General features: G+C 42.4%; 1 protein-coding gene across 1 annotated transcript; it reads right to left on the bottom strand.

Moving 5' to 3' along the window:
- Positions 1-4,482: 4,482 nt before the first annotated feature.
- Positions 4,483-27,401, bottom strand: FAM76A (family with sequence similarity 76 member A). Its single transcript, XM_029948456.1, has 9 exons — positions 26,991-27,401; positions 25,643-25,707; positions 22,237-22,291; positions 21,339-21,491; positions 18,546-18,703; positions 15,555-15,641; positions 10,259-10,394; positions 7,452-7,553; positions 4,483-6,710 (listed from the first exon to the last, which is right to left on the bottom strand). Exons 1-9 carry the CDS (start codon positions 27,069-27,071, stop codon positions 6,624-6,626), a joined length of 924 nt encoding a protein of 307 aa, XP_029804316.1. The 5' UTR covers positions 27,072-27,401; the 3' UTR covers positions 4,483-6,623.
- Positions 27,402-27,481: the final 80 nt, after the last annotated feature.

Consider the following 27,481-nt stretch of genomic DNA (forward strand, 5'->3'; position numbering starts at 1 on the left):
TTTATATATCAGTGGTTTGGTCTTTTTTTATTGCTGGGTACTATTTTATCATACGAATGTACTACAATTTGATTATCCCTTCTCTTATTCATGGACACTTGGATTGTTTCCAGTTTGAGGCTATTATGAAGAAGGACAGAGCAGCATTTATTTTTACTAATTCCAACCTGGACATAACCTGAATGTCCATCATCAGTAGGATCGTTAGATTGTGGTAGTATTAGAGAACACAAAAATAAATGTCCTACTGCTATGTGAGCAATGTGGTGAATTCATCCAAACATAATACACAGGGTGGCACCTGGCTGGATCAGTCGGTGAGGCATACAACTCTTGGTCTCGGGGTCGTGAGTTCATTCCCCATGTTGGGTGTGGAGCCTACTTTAAAAAGATAAAAAAATAACAAACAATGCACAATAAAAGAAGCCAGACAAAAATGAGTACATTCTATATTAATACATTTTTCTTAGATTGAAAACCAGCAATATTATATTATTAAAAGTCAGGATAGTATGTGGTTAGTTTTGAGAAAGAGAGGGAGTACTAGAAATGGGCACATGAGGTGAACCTCTGAGATGCTGGAAGCAGTCTTTCTTTCTTTGGGTGGTAATTTTATAGGCGTGTTTACTTTGTGAAAATTCATCAAGTCATATACTTGTGATGTGTCCTCTTCTGAAATATGCTATGCTTCGGCAAATAAGTTTCATATTTTAAAAATAGAGTGTCATTATCACCAATATGGCAATCTTTCTGGAGAATGGTAGGGAAGGGTCAATGAAGATACAGTATTCACTTAGGTTACAACGAAGGCTGCATTCAAATTAGGACTCCTCGTACATTGCTAGTGGGAATGCAAAATCTTATAGCCACTTTGGTAGTTTTTTAGATAATGAAACAAATTTATGTACAATCCAGCAATTCCGCTCCTAGGTGTTTACCCAAGAGAAATGAAAACATATGCTTATATAAAGATCTGTACATAAATGGGTAAAACAGCTTTGTTCATAATAACCCAAAGCTGGAAATAGCTCAAATTTCCATCAGCTACTGAACAGATAAACAAACCGTGGCACATTCATACAAGGGAAAACGATTCAGCGATAAAAAGGAACAGACTACTGAAACATGGAATGAATTAGTGAGACACGCAACAACATAAACAAATCTCAAAAGCGTATGGTAAATGAAGGAAGTCAGGCACAAAAGCTTTCATTTTTTGTGACTCCATTTATGAAACATTCCAGAAAAAGCAAAGCTCTAGGGATAGAAATCAAATTAATAGTTGCCAAGGGATGGAAAGGGGGGCAGGGGATTAATTGCCAAGGGGCATAAGGGAAATTTTTTGAGGTTAATAGAAATGTTTTTATCCTGATCATTTTGTGATTACACAACTGTATACATCCATCAAAACTCCTTGATCTATATACTAAGATTGTATACAGTAAATTTTACTGTAGGCAAATTGTAGCTTATTAAACTTAAAAAAAAAATGGCACTCTAAGAACCAGGGCAATGAAGTGGCCTGCGTGAGGTAGGTAGCATGGATTGAAAAAAGGATATAAAGTAGTGGTTGAATGAATGCTCTGAGGGCCTAAAATTGATCTTGGGATAAGGTAACAATGGAAGCAAAAAACAAGTGAACATCCATGTTTATTCTAATGTGGGACTCTTACTTTCCCTCTTAGGAGACAGAAAATTCTGTAGAAGCCATCCATAGAAACTGCTTACAAAATCTAGTGCATACTATGTGCTAAGTACTGTGCTAATTACTTTTACTTATATTATTTAATCCTCACAACCCTAAGTAGAGACAGAACTCAAACTCAGGCAGTCTGACTTCAGAGCTAACCACAACCTGGCGAGATGTCACTTTTCAAGTAGAATTGATAATCTGTTGCAATGACAGCCTGACAAATGGTGACAGGCAAAGTAGTCGTTGATTCCATTAAGAGCTAAGGAATATGAATTGCTTTCCCCAAACTGACAACTTTTATTTTTGGCTTCAAAATCTAGAGGTTTTACTCAATATAGGTTTAGAGGGTTATGTGGCAGCTCCCAAAGGGCAGCATGGCAGCCAGCCTACAAGACGGACTCCAATGGGGCGCACCTGGGTGGCTCAGTCAGGCGAGCATCTGCCTTTGGCTCAGGTCATGATCTCACAGTCTGAGTTGGAGCCACACATCAGGCTCTGTGCTGACAGCTCAGAGCCTGGAGCCTGCTTCGGATTCTGTCTCCCTCTTTCTCTGTCCCTCCCCTGCTCGCACTCCGTCTCTCTCTCAAAAATAAACAAACATTAAAAAAAAAAAAAGATGGACCCCAATGATTCTTACCTCCTGGTATGTACCCACGTGGGTGGCACCATCCCACATTGAATAGTGTCAATAATTTGACCTCTGTAACCAGTAAGGTATTGTAGAAGTGACGGAGAGTGACATCTGAAGGTATGTCTTCAGTGAATGACATTGCAGCTTCAGCCTTGCTCTCTTGGATTTAGTTTGGTCCCAAAATCGATTCCCTTTTTTGGGTGACTATATTTTTTAAGATAGCCACCCCAATAGCTTCCATTCAACATGCTCTTCTACTTTGTCATCTTCTCATTAAGAGAAGGGATTTATGTCCCTTCCCCTCAAGTCTGGATGGACTTCTGACTGTTCGACCAATAAAGTCCTGCAGGTCAGAAAATGTGTGCATCTGCAGCTTTGTTTACTGGATCCCTTCACTTGTGTTTGGGAGTCTGGAGCCACCATGGAAGAAGTCTGATTACCTTGACGCACCATGCTGGGGAAGGGCAAGCTATATATGGAGGGGCCCCGTGTAAGTGTTCTGGTCAGCATTACTGAGTTTCTAGAATCCCAGCCCAGGCACTAAATATGCAAATAAATAACCTTTAGAGATGATCCCAGCCCCAGAAAGTATCCCTCAGCTTTTGAATCTTCCCAACTGAGGACCCAGACAGACATTGTAGAATAAAGACTCGTCATCCACACAATGCCCTGTCCAAATCCTTACCAACAGGGTCTGTGGGCATATTTAAATGATTGCTTTAAACCACTAAATTTTGAGGTAGTGTGTTATATAACCAGGATATCCCACAAGTCCTGACAGTTGTAGCCTTTCCGAAAACGGCCCCTCCTCCAAGACCCTTGAGGTGGCTGTTAGTTGAAGACAGCTATACTGCAGGTTACATATGATTTTGAATGGCAAAGAATGGAACCAAAGTCCTAAACCTTGAGGGTTATTTTGAGTGGCTCAAGACCTTCCTGAAGAACTAGATGGTATCTTTCTGTTTATACTATATGCTTCCCCTACAGTGGTTTTTAAGGCTGAGAAAATGGATAAATGAATTTACACAACAAAGATGGTCATAAACATAGCCTATCGCCTTCGTCCTTTTGGGCTGCCAGAACAAAATATCAGACTGCACAACTCATAAATAACAGAAATTTGTTTCTCGAGGTCTGGAGGCTGAGAAGTTCAAGATCAAGGTGCCAGGCAGGTTACATTCTAGTGATGGCCATCTTTCGGGTCCACAGTCAGGGCCTTTTGGCTGTGTCCTCACGTGGTGGTAGAAGCAAGGTATGTAATTCCATTCGTGAAGGCAGAGCCTAAGCACCTTCCCAAGACAGGGCCCACCTCTTAATACTAGTATCTTTGGGGGTTAGAATTTCAACATGTCAATTTGGGGGGAGAACCCAAACATTCAGGCCATAGTACCTATAAAATAAAACTTTCTCCAATTTATTTAGACAAAATAAGTTGTCGCTGAGTCTATAGAATGTCCAGGATGTGACAGCGACAATGTCTAAGAGGGACCTGTTATTAATTTAAAAAATTACCAGCACCAAAGATTCAAACACATTCCTCTCTTTCTTGAGATAGTATCTCAAAATCCTCTCACTCATACCTAATAAAGATTCACCCTGGGGGTGCCTGGGGGGCTCAGTCAGTTAAGTGTCTGACTTCGGCTCGGGTCATGACCTCACGGTTTGTGGGTGTGAGCCCCATATTGGGCTCTGTGCTGAAAGCTCGGAGCCTGGAGCCTGCTTCTGATTCTGTGTCTCCCTCTCTCTCTGCCCCTCCCCACTCTCTATCAAAAATAAATAAAGGTTAAAATTTTAAAAATCAATCCTGTATTGTATTTTGACTAATAATGGTGAATATAAAATCAAGGAACAGTGGTGGTGTCTAATATTTCACCAAATAGAAGCCCCACGAGAACAGTAATTGTCCATTTTCTTCGCATCTGTATTCTCATTGCATCACATGGTGTTTATAACAAAGCAAGCACTTAAGCTGGAAACTAAAATCACAAAAGAAAAAAGAGAATGGGTTTATTCCCTGATGGATATGAAGCTCCCTATAACCACAGTTAGACTTTTAATTGTTTAAGTCAACAAGCAAGGCAAACTGTTTTACAGGCTGAAGGGAATAGGGGATGTGCCTATTGGTAGACCGACAATAAACCAATCACCCAACAATGACACGAGTCAATTTGAATTTTTATTAACACACATTTTTCAAAGTTTGTACAAACCAAAACATTCCTGTGTTTCAAAGTGTTCATTATACAAACATACAAATAAACAAAAGGTGTTACCAAAAGTTAGCTACTCAATTTTATGGTAAAACAGTGTCATGATTTTTAAAAACCAAAACTTCAAGACTGAGGTTTCTTCCTTCACGTTTTGGAACTTGTGGAAAGTTAGAAAATGTGTGAATCTGCTTTGTATTAAATGCCAACACTTTAAAAAAAGATTTAGTATAAAACTAACTATGTGTTTTTATATTGTCACTTCATGAAACAGAACTTCTCAAGTCTTCCAAATTAAGAAAAAAACCCAAACCATGACTTATAACTTTTTTCACAATCTTTTCCCCAGAATCAAATGTAAATGCATCTGAAAAATATTATCTGACAGTTTATCTTTACCTAAAAGTTTCTCATTCAAAAAGTTACAAAACTGTGTAGCACTGCCGTTTCCCTCCTGTCCCTCGCTCGGAAGGGAACGTGACCTCCCTTACTGGAGTGACAGACGAGCGTCGTGGTCCATTGTTTCTTTTATCAGAAAGAAACCACCCATTTCCACATTTCTGTCCATATCTGTACACGGGCCGCTTGTGAGAATGTTATCACGGGTCACACTGGCTTCTAGGAAATGCCTAGCAAGTTAAACCGACTGCTTACAATTTGGGGGCACTGAGGTCCAAAGTTCATCTGTCCTCATGGGTACCTCGAACCGCGAGACCCCTCTGCACCAAGGAGTCCAAGGTAGCTGACTCTACTGTGTTTCGTGGCACATCACAGCCCTCTCATTTCTTCCACAAACACCCCACAGAGGACCTGAGAGAACGGCTAGCAGTGCAAATCTATCTCCCTCCCCGGAAAAGTCGGGTGGGGCAGATGAGGAGGGACGGGGAGAAGGTACAGTGACAGCGTCTCCCAATCAGACCCAGAGCCCGTGCTTGAGCAGCTCCTACTAACTCCCAAAATGCTCTAGGGCTCAAATATTATCTGCTTTGAATCTGCTCATTAAAAAAAAATAAAAGCTCTCAGACAATGGCCCAATGTAACAACTGATATAAGGGTATTTTTTCTTTAAAAAGAAGTGGCAGTGTGAGAATTTAAAATCAGTCACATAAAACAATCCAGAAAGGGGAGGGGGAGGGAAATGTCCAGTAAAACCTGGACAACCTTTCTTTCTGTCCTTATTTAAAAAGACAGACTATCCAAATCGTTGCTACCTCCCCTAAGTATCTCCTTAAACGCTCTTCCAAAAAGTCCTCCAAAAGGCACTTATCTCCACGCTGACGCACTGAATTGTTGCACCGTAACAATCAGTTTTTAAGACTCCAAGGAAACAAGAAAAGGTCTTACTCCTTTACTGAAAGGTAGAGAGTAGGGCTTTTTTTTTCTTTAAAGAGGCATAACTTTTACAAGAAGAACAAGCTAGACTACCATTATTCCTTTATCAAGAAAAAGTTTCTTTTTAAAAAATAAATAAAACTCTGGCTATACATAGTACAAAGTTCATACATAATATACCTGGAAAAAAACCCAAGAGTATACCCTGAAGCAAAAGGTTTATTGGAGAGAGAAAGCCTCTTCCATTGTACCAAATCTTAAGGTGGCAGTTTTCAAAGTTCAGAGGGTGGCAGTGATATGTATGTAGTTAATGCCAAACTGTTAGCTCATGGGTATGGCAGGATGCGATGGACCAAAAACAAAACCAAACGAACAAACAAACAAAAACCAAAAAACATTCAGCATATAACACTAAACAGTGACTGCCACACACACACACACACACACACACACACACACACACACACACACACACAGAGTAGTACCGAAAGAGAGAGAGACAGAGAGTAGTCCTCAGGGCAGGGCTGGGGGGCGTGAGAGTGTGAGACAGAGAGCTTGGAACCCCAAACACCCCAGCATGCAGTCATGACACAGCATAAACCGGGTGTTTCCATTCAGCCCGCTGCAATCCCGCAAAGGAGGAGAACTGTAATAAAATAGAGATTTCTTAAGAAAGCTTACAATTCACAGAAAACAGCCAGGTCACCAACCCTAACCCAGGAACCCCTCTGCTGGTGGCCGGCAGCCTCCTGGTGGTCTCTCACGGAGAGGTTATAGCTCCTGACTTCTCGGACTTCTTGCTCTTGGACAAGGCAGCCGCCTGCTTCAGGAGCTCTCGGTTTTTAGCCTAAACAAAAAAATCAGTGCGAGAAGTGTATTTTAACAGGACAGAACATGCTTTTTATGCAGATGCTAAGGCAGACAATATAGAGGGCCACCAAGAGAACAGATTCTAAAGGCAGAAAACAAGAGAAAGCCCCAGGGCCGGGTTCAGGGGAAGAACGTGTTCGCTGGAGGTTAATCGGCACACTTCAGTCTCCGGGGACCCACTGTTACAAAAGGGCGCTTTATGCAACACAAACAAACCGTGGAGTGCCTTGATGTGCTGGATAAACAGAATTTATAATCCAGACATCTGGAATCACATCTGGCTTATCCAACAATCAAAACACGCATTTATTAATTCCAGTTTTTGAGGGAAAAAGATCAGAGCACACCCAACGATGAACGAGTAAAAGACAGCTATAAGGTAGATTAAATATGATTTTGTCAATACTTTGAGAACAAAAAAAATCTAAGAGATAAATCACCTAAAATACAATCAGCTAAATACGCCAGGGTTATCACATAAAAGACAAGCAGACTCAGGGCACCTGGGTGGCTCAGTTGGTTAAACGTCCGACTTTGGCTCAAGTCATGACCTCGTGGTTCGTGGGTTTGAGCCCCGCATCGGGCTCTGTGCTGACAGCTTGGAGCCTGGAGCCTGCTTCAGATTCTGTGTCTCCCTCTCTCTGCCCCTCCCCTGCTCACGCTCTGTCTCTCTCACAAAAATAAACAAACATTAAAACAAACAAACAAGCAGACTCACCTGTAATTGCTCTGTGACTTCTTTGTGGGTCTTCTCCATCTGGTTCATTTTGGCTCTCATCTGAGATTCTTGGTACTGAAAATCAGCCTTCAACTCTGTGATCTGAGGGGGAAGAAAAGGCAGACTGACTGAAGAGATCTCTGTGTAGTGCAAAGATGAATGTTCTGGCAGCAGAGAGCTAAATGGCTCCTCGAATTGATGAAATCCAGAGCTCTTCGGAAGATCCATAATAAAACCAAAGCCAGGGAATTCTGTATCCTATTTATCCTAAAGATTCCTTGAAAATTACACAAAATTGTGACAGCCATTTCTGAGACCTCATCACTGACAGGTTTTAAAGATTTTATGTATTTAATACATGCCAATAATCCTCCAAATAAATCAGTGATTTTAATACAATATGAGTGACTGTGAGAAGCCAGGAGAATAATAGCTATTGCCATTTATTAATTTTTTAACCCTGTTCCAGGTAAACTGTTTGGTATTTTATTTATAAACACACACACACACACACACACACACACACACACACACACACACTTACACTTTTTTTCTTTTTCTTTCTTTCTTTCTTTTTTTTTTTTCAGTAATCTGTACACGCAAGGCGGGGCTTGAACTCACAACCCTGAGATCAAGAGTTGCATGCTCTTCTGAGCCAGCCAGACACCCCCAAAATGTTTGATTATATTATTTCATTCAACCTATGAAAAACCTGTGGGGGGCAATATTACTTTCCCATTTATAGAGGGGAAAACCATGGCTTAGAATGGGTTACATAACATGGCCGTGATCATACATGTTAGCGAGAGACAGAGCTAGAATTCAAACCCCAGGCCTTCTCCTACTGATGTGCTACTCAAGGGGCAGGGAGGAGATGTCTAAGTCAGGGAAGTGAAGCGAGAGCGGAGCACCGAGGTACGTGAGGTACAGCCGGCACACGGTATAAGGACATCCAAGCACAGGGGGCTGGGCGGGCACAGCCCAGGAGTGCCAGGTAACGGACAGCCTGCTCAGATGGGGGAGGAGCACGGAGAGGGGCAGGAGATGATGCTACAGACAGGCAGGTATGCTGCAGAGGGGCCTGGGTTCCGAGCCAAGGAGTGTGACCTCGATCCTGAAAGTGCTGAGAAACAATCTACTATTTGTCATTGGTCCTTTTAAAACCCTAACTTCGCAAAGCCATGGAAACAAGTGATCATTTTGTCTCTCTTTTGCAAAAACTCTTTTATTATGTGCCACCCCGATCCAGTCTATGAAGAAAATATACTTGGGTCTGCTTTCATCTGACAGTCCTGTTGGACGGTGGAGAGGATGAACTTCCCATGAATCTCCACATTACTGGCAGAAGAAAGCACAGCCTCGGAGAAAGAATGGTAGACTCAGAAAGACTTGCCGTTTACTAACCGTGTGATTTGATATGTCATTTAATATCTTTGGGTCCATTTCCTCATCTATAAAATGAGGTCAAAATTAGATGGAAAGAAGGCATGTAAATATTTTAACATCATATATGCCTTTGTTAGCCACCCAGAATGAATTCAAACTTGGCATGAGAAAACATACAGTCTCAGAGTAAAAAACAAAACTAAGAGGATTGGAACCCTAAGATAAAAAATATTGCGAGGATACTCTTCATCTACAAAATGATGACGACAGTAATTTCTATATCAAAGGGCTGTTAAGAGGATAAATGGATTAATACATGGAAAACACTCAGAATAGAGTCAGCCACATACTTAAGTATCCAATAAAAGTCAGCTATTGTTGTTATTAATATGTTAAGACAAAAAGAAGGTACTCTTTAGGAACTTAAAAATAAGAGGGGCACCTGGGTGGCTCGGCTGGGTGTCCAACTCTTGATTTTGGCTCAGGCAATGATCCCAGGGTCATGGGATCAAGCCCCATATCGGGCTCCACATTGAGCACGGAGCCTGCTTGGGACTCACTCTCTCTCTCCCTCCCTCTGCCCCTCTCCCCTGCTCTTTGTGTCTGTTTGCTCTCTCTAAAATAAAAAAGAAAAGAAAAAAGAAAGAGCACCTAAAAAGAGAAACAAAACTGAATCAGAAGAAGGATGTAAAAAGTTCCCTTAAAGAGGGAGGATGACTGCTAGACCAGACAGTAAGACTTAACAGAAGATGTTAATGTGTTTAATGAATAGGTCACTCAGGGAGGTGTCAGTAATGGAAGCAAAGATTTAAGAGTGACAGAGGAAGGCCCACCTGACTACTGTCCAGGAAGAAGGGAGACCTGGCCCACATATTTTGAGGATTACTGTCCCACGGACACGGCCATCCAAATAATAGTGATGGAAGTGTCAGGTTCTCTTGGCCTGAGAGCATTAAAAATTTCAATTACATAACCATGTCCTCTAGTCTCAACTCCATGCTCATTCGGCACCTTCTGATTACAACCTTCCAAGGCAGCTCGTGCTGGGAAGCGTAGCAGTCAGTCACGCCCCACTGTGAATTCAGAGGGGCACTGCAGTTTCATACATCACCTCTGCAAGCCTGGTAAACATGAGTCCTCCCTGAGAAGTGAAGCTCCCTCCAAATGCTGAGAAAAAGCCACTTTCTAAACACACCTGAGCGAGGGAGAGTGAGGATTCTCTCTCGAGGTAATAGATCAGGAGTCATCTTGGCAGACAGTAAGCCTCTCCCACGATATCCCAACCTTGACACTGGATCTCTCAAAGCGTCAGTGGTCAGTACCACATAAATATCGGTTAAAAAGAGTTCGCGGCATGCCCTGTGGTGCCGCATGCTTACCCCTGCACCATTTTGGCCCGAGAGGCATTAACAAAACCGTACCTTCTTCTCTTTCTCTAAGATCATTTGATCCTTCTGATGCAGCATCTTCTTCAGAGTGGCCACTTCTTCCTTCAGTTGGGCAATGATGACAAAGTGATCAGTGCCTGGTGAGTCCAGGGCCAGGTCTGGGGAGAAGCTGAGTAGAAAAATGGAGGGGAAAAATCATAACTTGGAGGTATAAACCTTTTTGTACTTGAGGACACACCACAGGCCACTTGACTGTTAAGTCCAGAGTAAGGGCAACCACTTGAGTTCCCAGCAGTAAGTACAATGACCCCCACATGCCGGACTCAGTAGCATTTGCTAAACTGCACAGGCAAGGCGATCATCAGATCTTGGTTCTTTATTTTCTGCCCCAAAGCCCTGTGTGTGGGGCAGCTGTTAAGAAGCTGCTGCATCCCATCCCAGGAGCAGTCAGTCCCTTTTAAAATGTAGAAAATGATGCAATTAATAGGAAGGAAGCCGACTTTCCCTACACTGCCACTGGCCTGTGTGACTGCCACTTCCAATATCAAGAATTCAGTGATAATCAGGAGAGAAACGGGGCGAACCCCAGAGTCACAGCATAAACTGGGGTTTCAACGGAGTCTTCTCAGTAATAGGAGCTGAGCACTTCATTCTGTCAAAGCGCCAGGTGAGCTCTGTCTGTTTCGGGGAGTGCTGTAACCAGGCCCAGTTCCCGGGCATCTGTGAACCGCTGAAGTTGCATGTATAATTTGGTGTCTACATACAGTGGGTGGTTTTTAGGGTGAGGATCCACAGCTTTCCCCGGTTGGTCAGAGACATCTTAGACCCAAAACAAAGTAAGGAATTACTGCCCCGAGAGTCAAGTCCTGTCCTTCTCTAGAGACTTCCAGAAGAAACCTCCTTACTCTTCCCAGGACAACCTTTAAAGTAAAACACAAACCTGTTTTTCCTAGGCAGCCACTGGCGTTACTGATTCACGACCCCCTAGCTCAATGCAACAACAACTCTAGTTCATCTTGAACTACAGCCAGTAACCAGCATTTCTCTCAAATAGCAAGTGGAGTCGCTGGACAGCCTCACAGCTACCAAGTCAAACATTTCTATGACTAGAAGACATGGTCCATTGATAAGAATATTCTCTCTCGGTCTACATGAGGCATGTAAGAAGAATGTCAGATGAATGGACCAGTGCTTTCATAACCAATGAATATGCAGAATTACTGGGTGACAAAAAGTAAAAGCAATATAATAAAACAAGATATGCAAGAGAAAACGCTGAAAGGATCCCATCAAAGCCTCCATCAGTTTCAATACCTGCCAAGGGACTGTCTTGCCTCAATCCAAAAGAATATCTTTAAACCACCAAGCCATAACTAGAGCGACAAATCAAACAGTGTGATGGGCTAGTATAAATGCTGTGCTCCCCAAAGCTTCTAATGCTCTGCTCCACCTGTTTCTCGAGAGAGGATTTTCCCCATCGCACCACACTGTTGACAAAACCAGTCGTGTCTGTCCTGTTAGAGTGTGACCTTTCTAACTCTATAACTTCTGACTAACAAGAACTGCTGGAAATCAAATGAAAACAGATGGCTAGGTTAGCAAGGCGAAAATCTTTCCAAATATCTCCAATAAAAAGGTAAAGCCACACAAAGTCAATCTAATCTTTCAGGCATATTTCAAATGCAAAATAAAATAAAACATGAGGAGGGGCACCTAGCTGGCTGGCTCAGTTGGTGGAGCATGTGACCCTTGTTCTCAGAGTTGTAGGTTTGAGCCCCACATTGGGTGTAGAGATTACTTAAAATAAAATCTTAAAAAAAAAAAAAACTATGAATAAAGGAAAAAAATGTCCTTTAGAAATAACAAGGTATGCCTGGGGATACCCATCGTTGAGAGTGTTTTTTAATTGCCAATGGAACAACAAATAGATCAAAAAGTAGCTGGTGCATTTTCTCAGGGGAAGGAAAGCTAGAAATGAACTCAGATCTTTCTCAAATTGAAAAGTTCTTGCTATGGAGCGCCTGGGTGACTCAGCCAGTTAAGCATCCAACTCTTGATCCTGGTTCAGGTCAAGGTCTTTGAGTTCGAGGGGAACCTTGGTGGGTCAGTTGGTTAGGCATCTGACTTTGACTCAGGTCATGATCTCAGTTTGTGAGTTCGAGCCCCACGTTGGGCTCTGTGCTGACAGCTCAGATCCTGGAGCTTGCTTCAGATTCTGGGTCTCCTTCTCTCTCTGCCCCTCCCCTGCTCATTCTCTGCCTCTATTTCTCAAAAATAAACATTGAAAAAAAATTTTTTTTAATTTTACAGTTTGTGACACAGCCCTGTCAGGCTCTGCACTGACAGTGTAGAGCCTACTTGGGATTCTGTCTCTCTCTCTCTCTCTCTCTCTCTCTGCCTCTCCCGCATATGCAACACTCTCTCTCAAAATAAATACATAAACTTAAAGTTTTTGCTATGATTTTGGCAAACTAGGAAGTATGAGAGGGAGGCTATGAATTTACAGGATCCTAAAAAAAGAAATGACCAAGGCATTAAAAATTTTTTTCAGTTTATGTATTTATTTTGAGAGAGAAAGCAAGCAAGCGCCCACACGTGTGCGTGCGTGTGCACACACAAGTGGGGCGGGAGGCAGCGAGGCAGGCAAAGAGAGCAAATCCCAAGCAGACTCCACACCGTCAGCAGAGAGCACAACGTGGGTCTCAAACCCATGAACTGTGAGACCATGACCTGAGCCAAAGTCGACTGCTTAACCAACTGAGCCAAGGCGCCCCCAGAGGCATTTTAGAAGTATAAAACTATTTGAGAAATGAAGTGATGCATTCTCTCCATATGATACAGGAGGCTACTAGAGAAAGAAAAAGAGGCATAAAAAATCAAATATGCCTCAATATTAAAAAAATAAGAGTGGAGAATGTGGTAGACTGGAAAGGAGAATGAAAAGCTGTTAGACAGCAGCCTGCGGAAGAGGGGAGAACAAGGCAAGGACAGGCGCTTATGTGGATATTTTCAAAGTGGGGCCAGGAAAGTGGGCTGCGATCAACTGAAAGCTGAGAGGCAGCTGCAATAAATAGTTCAGAAACAAGGCTGGTAACCTTTGGTACAAAAGTATTCAAGTTGGATACCCAGTTAAAAAAAAAAAAAAAAGGACCATCAAAAAGAGCTTGTCAGGATGTTTTCAAAGTGAGGGAAAAGGAAGAAAAAACTCCACAAAAGGAATAAGAAAAGGGAAAATGTAATTTAACATCTGCTATGAACTTTTAAAACAAGGCAAACACGTGGAATCAATAGTTAAGACTGCTGATGCAGGAACATTCAAATGGAACTTGTACGTATATGAAATAATTTTTGTAGAAGCAGAAAAGTTTTCCAAATTTTCAAGTTATTACAGTAAGTTATTTTAATAAAATAGCATCTACATTTCAAGACCAAAAAAAAAGATCTTTTAAATCTTTTTGATCTTTTCAGATGAAATTGTTAAAGACCATGTCAAGGATCTGCATTTCCTACCTGAGGAAAACAATCATTGTTGGTGACTGCACGCAAAAAACACTCTGAACAGGGGCACCTGGGTGGTTCAGTTAGGTAAGCATCTGGCTCTTGATCTGGGCCCAGGTCACAATCTCCCAGGCTTGGGACTGAGCACTGTACCAGACTCTGCCCTGACAGAGAGGAGCTGTTTGGGATGGATTCTCTCTTTCCCTCATTCTCTGTTCCTCTCCAACTCATGCTGTCTCTCAAAATAAACAAACATTTTCAAAAAAATCACTCTGAACAGAAACCTTTAAGTTTATAGCTTTGTATGTCCCTAGCAATGGACAGCAAGAATAATGGCAGTATCTTACGAACAAATAATCTGAAAGAAGGTAATCTTTAAGGACTGGCTGGTTAAACCAAGGTTATGAATGAGCTTTTTCCAGGTCATTCAAATACAGCCTGGTTCATAAATGAGCACAAAACAGGAACGATGAATCTAAAGACGGTGGGTCTTGGCTTAGACCTTTATAAAGGCAAAAAACTCAGACAGGTTCACTCTTTGACGTGGTTTTTGTAGGATCAGCCACGCTGGCAGAAGTGATGGGACAATCTTCACAATGGTCAGAATATCTGCTTGAAGAACAGTGAACCCAATGGTCTTTATGGTTCCTTTCTCCATATAATTTGAACCTCTAAGTTAAACATTTCCAGAAGGCTCAATTTAAGAAGTATAAAATCAATGATACTAGTTGATAAAAAGGTACCTTGTAGAATCTGAAATCAAGTTAATAAAAGAGGGAACAGGAAAGAATAAACTTCGTAGATGCGCTGTGCTCCCCTAAATGAGATTCGGCCCAGGTGAGCCTACGTGCTAGCCCACTCCCATACCCACCACCGGCTGGAGGGAGAACGGACACTGGGAGTTTTCAGAATGGAAAGGATTCCAAGGATCTGGAGGATGCGTATGTCAGTGTCTCACTTCAGGATGCCCGGGCCTAGAGAAACAGGAAATGGTCAGCCCCAAGACTCAGCTGGGAAGCAGCCACTGGACCAGCACAGACGGGGCGCTCTGGATAGTAGACAAAGCACTGGCAAGAGGAAGCATTGTTCAGATGGAGAGAGGAGAGCCAGGAATAAGTACATGCACTGAGACATGCTTAAAATGAAGTAAAATTCTTTAAATGCAGCTCATTCTCTGCTGGTTCAGTATCTGCAGTGGGATTTCTGCATGCTAACACTGAGAAGACTGCCGTAACTCCCCACTTGTCTCCGCTCCACCTCTCAGTACCAACTCTTGTCCCACATGGAGGAGGCCACACGCACAGGACACAATGAAAAGCACAGAGCTCCTGACTGGAATTAGTATGGGAGAGTTATATGTGGACTGCAGAATTCAGTTGCTATTAAGTCTGGTTATGTGTGCTTATCTTTTAATGACAAGATTAGAGTTATAGGGGCACCTGGGTGGCTCAGTCAGGTGGGCCTCCGACTTCGGCTCAGGTCATGATCTCGTGCTCCATGAGTTTGAGCCCCACATCTGGCTCTATGCTGCCAGCTCAGACCCTGGAGCTTGCTCCAAATTCTGTGTCTCCCTTTTTCTCTCTGCCCCTCCCCTGCTCATGCTCGGTCTCTGTCTCTCAAAAATAAATAAACGTTAAAAAAAAAATTAGAGTTATAAACAAATAGCAGCACTGCTTATTCATAAGACATCAAGCGGCTAATGGAGTGACCCACAGAGGCTCAGTAACAACCTTAGATTAGGTCCAAGGCACACCCTGGAATGTATTCATGTTTTAGGAACTGTATATGCAGTCACTCAAATGGAAGCGTGCACACATACCATTTGGCTTACCTGTCTCCATTGGTCGTGATTGACTCAAACTTGGATTTTTTCTTTGGGATTTCATTTTGAATTGAAGATGTAGAAAGTGTTTTCTGGCTTTTAATGGCAAAAACAGAGAAACACACATTAGAAATCAAAAATTTATAAAACATCACAACAAAAGTTTTTCAAACAGGACCAATGTAATATCACAGCTCTTTCATAAAAGAGCTAATTATTCTTGATTATTAAAACCCACCAAGGTGTTGATTTCACAGGCCCTGGGTGCATGGGCAGCTCCCTTCCACAGGCCCCTAAAATTCTTAGCTTTAATTAAATCTTATCTGCTTTATTAACAACTATGGGAACAGAGTCAATAAAATTTTAATAAGAAGTAGGGCACCTGGATGGCTCAGTCAGTTAAGTGTCAGACTTCAGCTCAGGTCATGATCTCGTGGCTTGTGAGTTCAAGTCCCACATCGGGCTCTGTGCTGACAGCTCAGGCCCTGGAGCCTGCTTCAGATTCTATGTGTCTCCCTCTCTCTCTGCTCCTCCCCTGCTCATGCTCTCCCAAAAATAAGTAAACATTAAAAAAATTATTTTTAATATTTTAATAAGAAGTAAAATCTACCTTACAGTTTAAAAAGTACATTTAGGGGTGCCTGGGTGGCTCAGCCGGTTGAGCATCCGACTTCGGCTCAGGTCACGATCTCATGGTTCGTGTCAGACTTCAGCTCAGGTCATGATCTCGTGGTTTGTGAGTTCGAGCCCTGTGTCAGGCTCTGTGCGGACAGCTCAGAACCTGGAGCCTGCTTCGGATTCTGTGTCTCCCTCCCTTTCTCTCTCTGACCCTCCCCTGCTTGTACTCTGTCTCTCTCTCAAAAATAAATAGAAAATTAAATTAAATTTTAAAAAGTACATTTAATGTTTCATTCACATCTTCCAAGTCTGTGAGGTATATACATGGCACTATTTCTATTCTGTAGAGACTGAGGCTCATCAAGTTTAACTGACCTACCCAAGGATATATAGCTAATCAATAGTGAAGCTAGGACTAGATGCCAGCTTGAACTCCTAGTCCAGTTCTTCTTCAGCACAGTTCTGTGAATCTACTGATATCTGAGTCCCACAAACCACGAAAAACCAGTTACAGACTAAATGAGTTTACCCTCAAGTAAGACCCTTTCTTACTTGATCTCTTTTCAATATTTGATACCACTGCCATCCTTCCCCCACCTTCCCACTTTACTGAGAAATAACTGACAAATTATATACATGTAAGGTGTACAACATAACAGTGTGATATACATCTGTTATGGAAGGGTAACCAAGATTAAGATAATTAACACATAAATCACCTCACATAGCTAACTTTTATGGCAACGATGCTTAAAATCTACTCTCAGCAGTTTTCAAAATATAATATATTAAGAATAGCCTCTCTGCTGTATATCAGATCCTTACAACTTACTCTTTTTATAACTGAAAGTTTATACCCTTTCACCTAAATCTCCCCATTTCCTCCTTCCCTAGCCCCTGGTAACCACCATTCTAGTCTCTTTCTATGAACTTGGCTTTTTAAAAAGATTCCTTGCCTAATGTGGGGCTCAAACTCGCCAACTATGAGATCATGACCTGAGCCAAAGTCGGACACTTAACCAACTAAGTCCCCCAAGAACCCCCATGAATCTGCCTCTCTGATCTCTGGCGCCATGGACTTAGTTGAGATTCTAATATTAATATCTCTTACTGTGGACTCTTATAAAATCAGGTTCTTAACTAGCCTCCAGTCTCTTTTTCTTCCAATGTTTTCTCCACAATAATCAGGGTAAATTTTTTTTTTTTTTTTTTTTACTGACCCCAGGTCAGGTTCATACTCCTTAACATTTTCAGAATCCCTTTCTCTCCCATTCCCTGGCTCCCAAACATAAGCACCAGGCACATCAAAGGACCTGCAACTCCTCAGGCCCATGTGGTCTCGTGCTGTCTCCATTTCTCTGCACGCGCTATTCCCTCAGCCTAGGTTGCTTCTGCCCATCCCTGATCTGATGATTCTAACTCATCCTAAAACCCAGCCCAAACCCCAGCTCTTCTCTGAGCCTCTCTTGCCTGACTCCCCAAGGCAGTTAATCACTACTGCCTCTCATGCCGTGTCTTGACGCTTCCACTGTGGTGCTCATCGAATTATAATGCAATCATTTGATTACAGGTCTGTCTTCCCAATCAGCCTGCATACTCTCGGTGAGCAGCATGATTCTTTTATTCATCTCTGCCTTCCTAGCAGAGTCACTGGCCCATGAGAGTACTTAATAATGTTTGCTTAACGAATAAACAAAATTATAATGGTAACAATAACAAACAGTAACTAAAATATACTGAATGCTTCCTATATGCCGGTTATTAAAAGAAATCACTATGCATGTACTATATAATTTATTAATCTCCACAACAATTCCATAAGGTAATGTTATTATTTCCCTACTTTAAAGATGAACAAGCTTGCCCAAGATTCCACTCAAAGAACCTGGCAGGGTCAGGATTTAATCTGAAGCCAGAAAACTCTTAATGCCACTATGGATACTCTGAAAGGAAGCTTAAGACAACGGCAAAAGGACATCTTTTTGACTGGATCCCACCAGGACAAACCTAGAACACCTACCAACCCCCCGGCCAAGCATTCATTAGAAAAAGCTGCATCCCTCAGAAAGTGATATGCTCAGTCTTCTAAGGAGACAACCCACTCCAGGGTGAGGAGAGCATTACACTGAAAGCAGAACAAGTTCCACAAACTTTCCAGACACACGACAAACCAAGTCAGGAAATCCTAATGCCTAACGGAAATCTCTTTGGCACGTGGAAGACACGTGAACTGTGAAATGGGACAAAAGAGACTCCTTCTAAGGCTAGTAACTAGAGAGAAAATAGGAAACTTTATGCTGAATGGTGCCTCTCCTGGCTAGCTTGTGCATTCCGTCTGACCAATCAGTCCGTCCAGTCCTATCTCCTGCATCTTGGGGTTACCTGTTATAATGGCCGCCGCCACCCAGTCGACTATACTGTTCCTTCTCTTGGTGGCTGGCGCGGGAAGAGCTGCTCAGGTGTTTCCTCTGCTCTTTGGTCTTCTGAAGGACCCGTTTGTAGGACAGTGTGCACAGCCAGCACAGCAGTTTCCCATCTACCTGAAGGACACAAAGGTGGAGAGAGAATGTAGTACGTGGGCACTACAGACCACAGGCACAGGGCGCTTGGACCTGTGGGTTAAGTCCCAGTTCGGCCACTGATGAGGTGTGTGAACTTAAGCCGGTCCTCAACCTCAGTTAAGTCTCCCTAAGTCCTTGTGAAGCAGCTACTACGCTTCCCCCTGGAAAGGTGAGGAAACTGATGCATAAGGAGAGTAAGTAACTTGTCCAGGATCCTTCAGCTGGCCCAGGCCAGTGGGACTGCAAAGCTTATACTCCAACTATTCTTACATGCTACCTCGTGATTCCTAATTCAGCTTCTCCAGTATCTCGATTCAGGGAAAAGGTGCTCTGGTTGGCAGGCAGGAGTATTCTGGTCACTGGAGAGTTATACCCTCCCATTATAAATCAATGAATTTGGTTTGCAGGAGTCAGCTCTCTTGAGCCTAAGCATCTCTGAAAAGTACCTGTGGACACTGAAAAAGTTTCTGTACTACATTCCTTCATTAAAAAAATATTTACTGAAGAGACTGACAGCTGCCAGAGGTAGGGTGTGGGGGTAGGTAAAATAGGGAAAAGTAGTCAAAAGGTATAAACTTCCAGTTAAAGCATAAGTAAGTCATGGGGATGTAATGTACAGTATGGTGACTATAGTTAGTAACACTGTGTTGCATATGTGAAAGTTGCTAAGAGAGCAGATCTTAGAAGTTCTCAACACAAAAAAAAATCCCGTAACTGTGTATGGTGAAGGATATTTACTGGACTTCATGTGGCAATCACTTTCCAATATACACAAATATCAAATCATTATGCTGTACATATGAAACTGATATATGTTGATTATATCTCAATTTAAAATATATATAGTCACTTCACTTTTTAAAATTAATTAATTCTTTATTTGAGAGAGAGAGAGCATGCGAGTGAGTGAGAGGCAGAGAGAGAGTATCCCACAGGGGCAGAGGGAGGGAGAGAGAGGGAGAGGGAGAGGGAGAGGGAGAGGGAGAGGGAGAGGGAGAGGGAGAGGGAGAGGGAGAGGGAGAGGGAGAGGGAGAGAGAGAGAGAGAGAGAGAGAATTCCACGCAGGCTCCACACCGTCAGTGCAGAGCCCAAAGTGGGGCTTGAGCTAATCTGACACAGGGCTTGAACTCATGAACAATGAGATCATGAGATCATGACCTGAGCTGAAGTCAGATGCCTAACCAACCGAGTAACCCAGGTGCCCCACTTCACTCACTTTTTAAAAAGAAAATGAGAAGCACAATTTTTCTTAAAAAAAAAAACAAAAAAAACAGTAAGCTGGAGATATATTTCAGATTAATATTTTGGCCGTGTCAGGTAAGATCACTAAAAGGGAGAGGAAACAGTTCTCAATAAAGTATAACTCTTATCAAAATAAGTGTGTATGTGTGTGTGTGTGTGTGTGTGTGTGTGTGTGTGTGTACATATGTATGCTTGCGTGTTCTGGGCACTTACTACGTTCCAGGCCACTGGAAATGTGGCAGAGAACAAGACAGACAAAGAGCTTGGAAGATGGACAAACACATAAGCAAATAAACACAGTAATTCCTCACAACATTACATGCTGTGAAGGCAACAAAACAGGGTGATACGATTAGGAGTGAGTTAGTAAAAGGTCTCTGTAAGGAAGCAGCATCTGAGCATGAGGAACCAGTCAGGACTGAAGGGTGTTACCCGGCAAAACAACAGCCGTGCGCACATTCAAACTGGCACATTCAAAGGGCTGAAAGGTGGCCCGTGTGGCTGTAACAAGGTGATGGGTGGGAGGTATAATGTCAGGAGAGCCTGAGAGGCAGGCACGGACCACGCAGGTCACAGAAGGGGTGTGGGTTTTGTTCTAAGTGCAGCTGGAAGCCACTTGAGGGTTTTAAACAGAACGAATCTAAACCATTTTTATTCTACCAAGGTACCATCACTCCACAAAGAACTCTCCTCTATGTCATCTTGGGATTTTAACTTCAACAGACAGAAACACTTAAGAGTCAGAGAGTGAAACTGGTAATATGACTGTATGTTAAGTCACAATCTATCCTTTACAGAGTTCTATAGAATTTTGCCAATCATCACTTCACTTATACAGGGTACAGATCACTGTCAATTAAGATTTTCATAAAACACTAACTGACGCAATATTAGAATAAAATGGTCTAGGGGCGCCTGGCTGGCTCAGTCAGAACATGGGACTCTTGAGCTCAGGGCCAGGAGTTCAAGCCCCATGTTGGGTGTAGAGATTACTTAAAATAAATAAATAAATAAATAAACAAACAAATAAATAATAAAAATAAAAAATGTATATACATACACATTTTTTTTTAAGGAATATAATGGTCCCTATTTGGTAAATGAAGAAAACAAAGGCTGAACATCTTCAAGGTCAGGAACAACTAGAACAGGAACTGAGAATTCTTTTCTTTGTTATATTTCTTTCTTTTTTTAAATTTTAAGTCATTTCTACATCCAACTTGGGGGCCAAATCCACAACCCCGAGATCCAGAGTCACACGCTCTACTGTCTGAGCCAGCCGGCTGCTCCTGTTGTAATGTCTTTTTGACACAATTGACTAAACTTAATGTCCCATAAAGGAAAAAAGTTCAATAGAAACACAGAGATTTACCTTCTTTCTGTCATCTTTCCTGTCAAATGCACACTGCTGCTTACACTGTTCACATGAATAGGGTGGTCCGTACTTCTTCTCTGAATTTGTGCAGCGCTGGCATTTGTTGCCGATAAATGCTGCAATTATGTTGCAATACTGACAAGGTTTGGGCTTAAAAAGAGAGGAAGAAAAAAAGGGTCAACGAAGTATATTATAAAATACCAGTGCATTTTTTAAAGCAATAATTCCTATTATATAGTTCATCGGTCGTCATAAAAATGTATTCCCCACTTCATAAATTTCCTTCTGCACTGATCAAATGAAGCCCATTTCCTAACACCATGTAAAGTGTTTTGCTGCACAGGACTGCACATGATGTTAAAACAAATAAATTAACAAATAACAAAAGCCCATTAGTGTATATGCTGGGACTTCTGGAAGAAATTCTACAGAACTAGCTCTTTGGAGAGACCAGCATGTGCTTCCAAATTTCTGAAAAGGCCTCTTTGCCATGATCAACTGTATAAACGGGCTGGGAGATTGCCTGCAAGGACATAGTATAAAACCCGAACACTGAGAAACGAGACAAAAAAAAAAAAATCATCAAATGAACAGTCAACTGCTACCAAAGAGGTCACGCCATAGGATCCATCTGTCCCTTTCTCTTTCCATACTGGTGACTGAAGCTCTCAAGGAAAACTATAACGACAATCCTGCCATCATGGTTATAAACACAGAGCTTCTCAATAAGTATTAGCTAAGATCGAAAGCTCAAATGCTAGATAAACTTTTCTGAGAAAGTATTTACATATGAGATGTTCTGCTAAAAATATGGTAATTATATTAATAATCCAGAGAATGTACGGTTCCAAGAGACCTGAGTACGCACTGTTAGCTACAGAGAAGCTCTACTTACTGTTCCATATAACTGCACATTCTGAGCACACTTCTTGCATATTGTATTGGTTTTACTGTTGGGGAAAAAAGAGACACGGTGCTTTTATAAGAAAAAAGTTGCTTCACTTACAACATCGGAAAATTGATTCCTCCTTAAGCCCACAGAATTTTCTCATTGCTAAGTGCCAAGACGATATTTGTTCTGGACACTTAGTTAACTGAAGCTGGAGTATCTGGCCAAAAACTCTTTTATTTATTAATTATTTTATGGGTATTAATTTTACAAGCTCAAATAAAATGAGGCTTTGGTTAAAGTGGAGAGTGAGTTAATTCTGAATTTCACATCTCTAAGTATCACTAAACAAAATTAACAAATGTGGATAGGACCCTCAAAAGAATATTAATTACATTAGACTAAAATGGACTAGCAGTAATTCTCAATTTAGATGAACATCTGAGAAACCTGAGGTGAGGAATGAAGTATATGTGTTTGGGATATAAACTCAGTGATTCTATTTATGTTGACTTTACTCTGTCTACACCCTCCTCTGTAAGTGAAAGCATATGAAAATCCCAGATGTGAGGAAATGGATGCTATGATCAAATATTTTGTCAATATTTCCAATTTCTCTAAGAACTAAGAACTGACAAAAATAAAAGTGTCTTCTGTCTTGGGAAGGTCCAGAGACCTATATTACCTAAATATCTGAACTGATAAACTGCCTTGGGCAAGAAAATCATCTTTGAATAAAGTCTAATTCTTCGCAAAGGGAGATACAAACAAATGTTTAATGTGCAAGAATAGTTAAAACAATATTCTGGGGCTGAAAATAAAGTCACATACAAGTTCAGTCTATTTAGCTATTTTGTGATTATTGTCCCATAAAGTCCTATAAAAGCGACCATAATGTTAAGACAAAGAAAGACCTCAAAGTAGAAAACATTTAAATTAAAATGAGATATTCAAATAAAATATTTTCCAGGCAATTTTCTGCCATTTTAAAGAGGCAGTACGAGATGTGGGGTACACTGAAAGAAACCTCTAGAAAGAGGATTCATATCGGTGATTCTAGGATGTTGACCATTTTTGTTTATACTTAGATTTATTACCGAAGAAGTGGGATTTATATGTATCAATATATACAAATGTTCCTGACATCTTAGAAAACATACAAAGAAAAGCTATTTTGATTTTTTAAAATATTTATTTAATTTTGAGAGAGAAACAGAGACAGAGTATGAACAGGGGAGGGGGAGAGAGAAGAGGGGGCGACAGAATCCAAATCAGGCTCCAGGCTCTGAGCTGTCAGCACAGAGCATGATGCGGGACTCGAACCCATAAACTGTGAGATCATGACCTGAGCTGAAATGAGACACAAATAACTGAGCCACCCAGGCACCCCAAGAAAAGTTATTTTGGCGCACATGGGTGGCTCAGTCAGTTAAGTGTCTGGCTCTTGATTTCACAGTTTCTTGGGTTCGAGCCCCGTGTTGGGCTCTGTATACTGACTACACCAGAGGGTGTTTTAAATTCTCTCTCCTTCTCTCTGCCCTTCCTCAACCTGTTCTCTCTCTCTCAAATAAATAAACTTAAAAAAAGAAGAAAAGAAAAACTATTCCTATGATCCATCTTGAATCATTTTTTTAAAGATTTTATTTTTCTAAGTAATCTCTACACCCAACCCGGGGCTCAAACTTACAACCCTGAGATCAAGAGCTGCATGCTCCACCAACTGAACCAGCCAGGTGCCTCCATCTTGAATCAATGTTTATGTATGGTGTAAATTAAGGGTCCAACTTCATATCTCATCCTACACCCAAAAATTAATTCAAGGTGGATCACAGACCCAAATATAAAAGCTAAAATATAAAGCTTCTAGATTATATGTTTCCATTTCTATGAAGGGCTAAAACAGGTAAAACTGATCTATGGTGGAAAAAAAATCAGAACAGTAGTTGCAGGGGGGAAGCAAGAAGGGTGGAGATTGAGGGGGATGAAGAATGAGAGGACTCTCCGGGGTGATGGGAATGTTCTATATTTTGAAAGGGTTGAGGGTTACAGATACATACTGTTTGCAAAACTCATCGAACGATGTACTTAAGAGCATTTCACTGTACAGATCTCTAAAAAAATAAAGGACTGTAAACAAAATATCAAGCTTTGTTAAACACATGTTATCAAGCATTGTTTGAGTGTTTAGGATCAAGTATACGGATGTCAACAACTTTAAAATGATTTGTAAATAAGATGGATTAATACACTGAAGGGGCACCTGGGTGGTTCAATTGGTTGAGCATCCAACTCTTGATTTCAGCTCAGGTCACAAATCCAGGGTCTTGGGATCAAGCCCTGCATAGGGTTCCACACTGCACGTAGACCCTGCTTGGAGTTCTCTCTCTCTCTTCCTCTCCCTCTCCCTCTCTCTCTCGCGGCCCCTCTCCCATGCTCATTCTCTCTCTCTCTCTCTCTCTCTCTCTCTCAAATAAAAAAAAAATACACTGATGGATCGACACAAATAAAGTAAATGTAAATTGTAGAATCGAAGTGGTAGGTAGAGGAGTATTTACTGTTAAATTCTTTCAACTTTTTCCAGTTTGAAAATATCCATAATAAAATATTGGGAAAATGTTCCTAGAATTGAAATAAGGCTGATTGAAATTAGGTTTCCAAGTCTATGTGTGAGTTAGCAAAGAGACACCCCGCCCCCCGCTGCTTTAAGGAACTATGACCTACAGCTGCAGTCCCACAGAACTTAACTATACCAATAAACTACTTTGCTGCTATTAAAAACCAGTAAGCTACTCTGCTATTAAAAAGTCTCCCAATGATGTGTGCTCACTTCCACCTAAATGTTTTTCACGTTTTAAAAAATGAGATTTAAAAAAAAATGAGATTTACAGAAGGCAAGTGAATTTCAAATGTGGCTAACAAACCCTTTATCAGAATAGTCACATTTCCAAAAGTCTCTTCTTTTGGCTTAGAAATTCTTCAAGCTTTGAGTATAAGCATACTGAAACATAAGGCTCATGTTTTACTGTTGTGGTTTCCTAGTGTCATAAAGATCATAACCACAATATAAAATGGTCAAGGATTTGAGAATTAACTCTAAAAATTTAAGCAAGGGGCACCCGGCTGGCTCAGTCAGTGGAGCGTGCAACTCAATCTTGGGGTTGAGAGTTCGAGCCCCTGTTGGGTGTAGAGATTACTTTAAAAAAGTCATAAAAAAATTGAAACAATCAATGGATAACTGGGGGAAGATATGTGTTTTACATTCGTCAATGCGTTATAATAAAAAAAAATCTGCAGAATCTGTGTATAATGCAATCGGTGTATAATGCAATCAATTGCAGATCTGTACATTGAAAAGCAACGAATTAAGAGGAAAATGCCTATTAATATCTTTCACGGTCAACAAAAACTGTACCTCTCCTGCTGGTACTCAGTCCTACAGTAGGTGCACTTCACAACAGGGTGTGCAATCCGACATTCCTGAAATGAAATGAGGATATAATTTTAAAAGGCAGTCAGAAATGGAAACAGCCTTTAGTAGGAGGTAAAGACCTGGGTACCATTTGCAGCATAGCCACTGGGCTTCAGTGAGTCACCTAAACTTTCTTGGGCCTTATTTTTCTCTTCCATGATATTGGCATCACTGCCCTGTATTGATGTGGAAGTTAACAAAGAGTTTACACGGAACTAGTCATAAATTGTAAAACAAAAGTATGTATGAATAAGTCTCAGACTGGGAATCAGAAGCCCTGGATTCTAGTTCTGATTCTGCCACTTCCACGGTTTGATTTTTGACCAGGTCCACTTGTGAAATGAAATGCTAAACTAAAATCATTACTGCTGACCTATATGAAACTTCCTTAAAATCAGTATATATATTTCAAATGCATATGTTTTTTATTTATATAAAGACCCAAAAAAAGGCACCCAAACATTTGAGTTCTCTCCTACCCAGTAAATAGAGTGACAAAGTCACGGCCATTTGAGGCAACGGTGACATAGAATTAGGAGTTACCCATACTAGAGAAAAACTCTGGATTAGCTGAGAATATCTCAAATCACTCGCAGGACGGCTTCATGACTTTTAACTGTCACCTCACAGCACCTCAATTAATTTAAATAGGCAAAGCAGGATGAAAGCAACTCAAATGGGCGGGGGAGGGGGGGGGAAGGTAAGAACCTGGACCTTCAAGGGTAAAAACTGAACAGTAGCTGATTAGAGCCAAGACCAAAGGTCACCAACTGGATGCTGAAAAATCCTTTTACTTGGTCCGCTTAATTTGGAGGCTTTTCTATAAAGCCTCGCTACCTTCGTCTCTGAGACTGGCCGGAAAGTGCTCGTGAGGCGCCCGAGTTGGGAGACTCTCGTCCTAGGCGCACCCAACTCTGGAGTTCAGTCCCAGGCAAGGCAGGCGGTCGCTCGGTGTGCAACCAGCCGCGGGGAAGCCAGCCCGGGAGGGATCTCGGTTCGGCTGGTCCGGGTCAAGCAGGAGACCCGCTGTCCCCTCCCCAGACCTCACGGGGTCCGAGAACAAGCCCTCGCGGTTGCTAAGCACCCGGACACGCCGGCCGCGGGGGCCTGGACTGCGCCCGGGACTCCCCCACGTGCCCCGCTGGCCCCCAGGGGGGCGGGTGGGGCGCCTCAGCTAGGCGGGCCTGCCACGCCCTGCCCGGGGGACCCCGCCGGGCGACCCCGCAGAACAGGGGGCTCCGGGCCGAGCCTCTAGCGCCCCAGTTCCCGGCCGCCGCCCCAGCCCGCGCACCTTGCACAGCTGCTGCCCCTGAGACAGCGCCTCGAAGGGGAAGCGCTGGTGGCACTTGGTGCAGGCGTAGAGCGCCGCCATGTCCGGCCCGGGCCGTGCTCACCGCCCAGCCGGCCGGCTCGCCGCTTTATCTGACAGTCTGAGGGACGAGCTGGCGGCGGCGGCGGCAGCAGGCTGCGGGCTGCGGCAGGAGGGCGGGCGGATGAGTGCGGGCGGATCTGGGCGGGCACGGCAGCGCTGGTCGCTCGATCACTGGTTCATTTCGACGTCCATCAACCACGAAGGGGCGGAACACAGAACTTAGGACGATTCTGATTCGGTCTGAAGTGGAGTACGCCACTTATGACGCGCGCAGCCTCGATTATGTAAAGCGCAGTCACGCGGGGGCGCCACTAGGAGGTACCTTCTCCCGCCCGGGACCTCGGAAGCGCCCAGGCTCCTCCCACTTTGCTCTTTGTTCCCGCCCTCGCTCCGCCTCTCCCCGGCCGCGG

The sequence above is a fragment of the Suricata suricatta genome, chromosome 8 (genome assembly GCF_006229205.1).
Source record: "Suricata suricatta isolate VVHF042 chromosome 8, meerkat_22Aug2017_6uvM2_HiC, whole genome shotgun sequence".
Taxonomy (NCBI): domain Eukaryota; kingdom Metazoa; phylum Chordata; class Mammalia; order Carnivora; family Herpestidae; genus Suricata; species Suricata suricatta.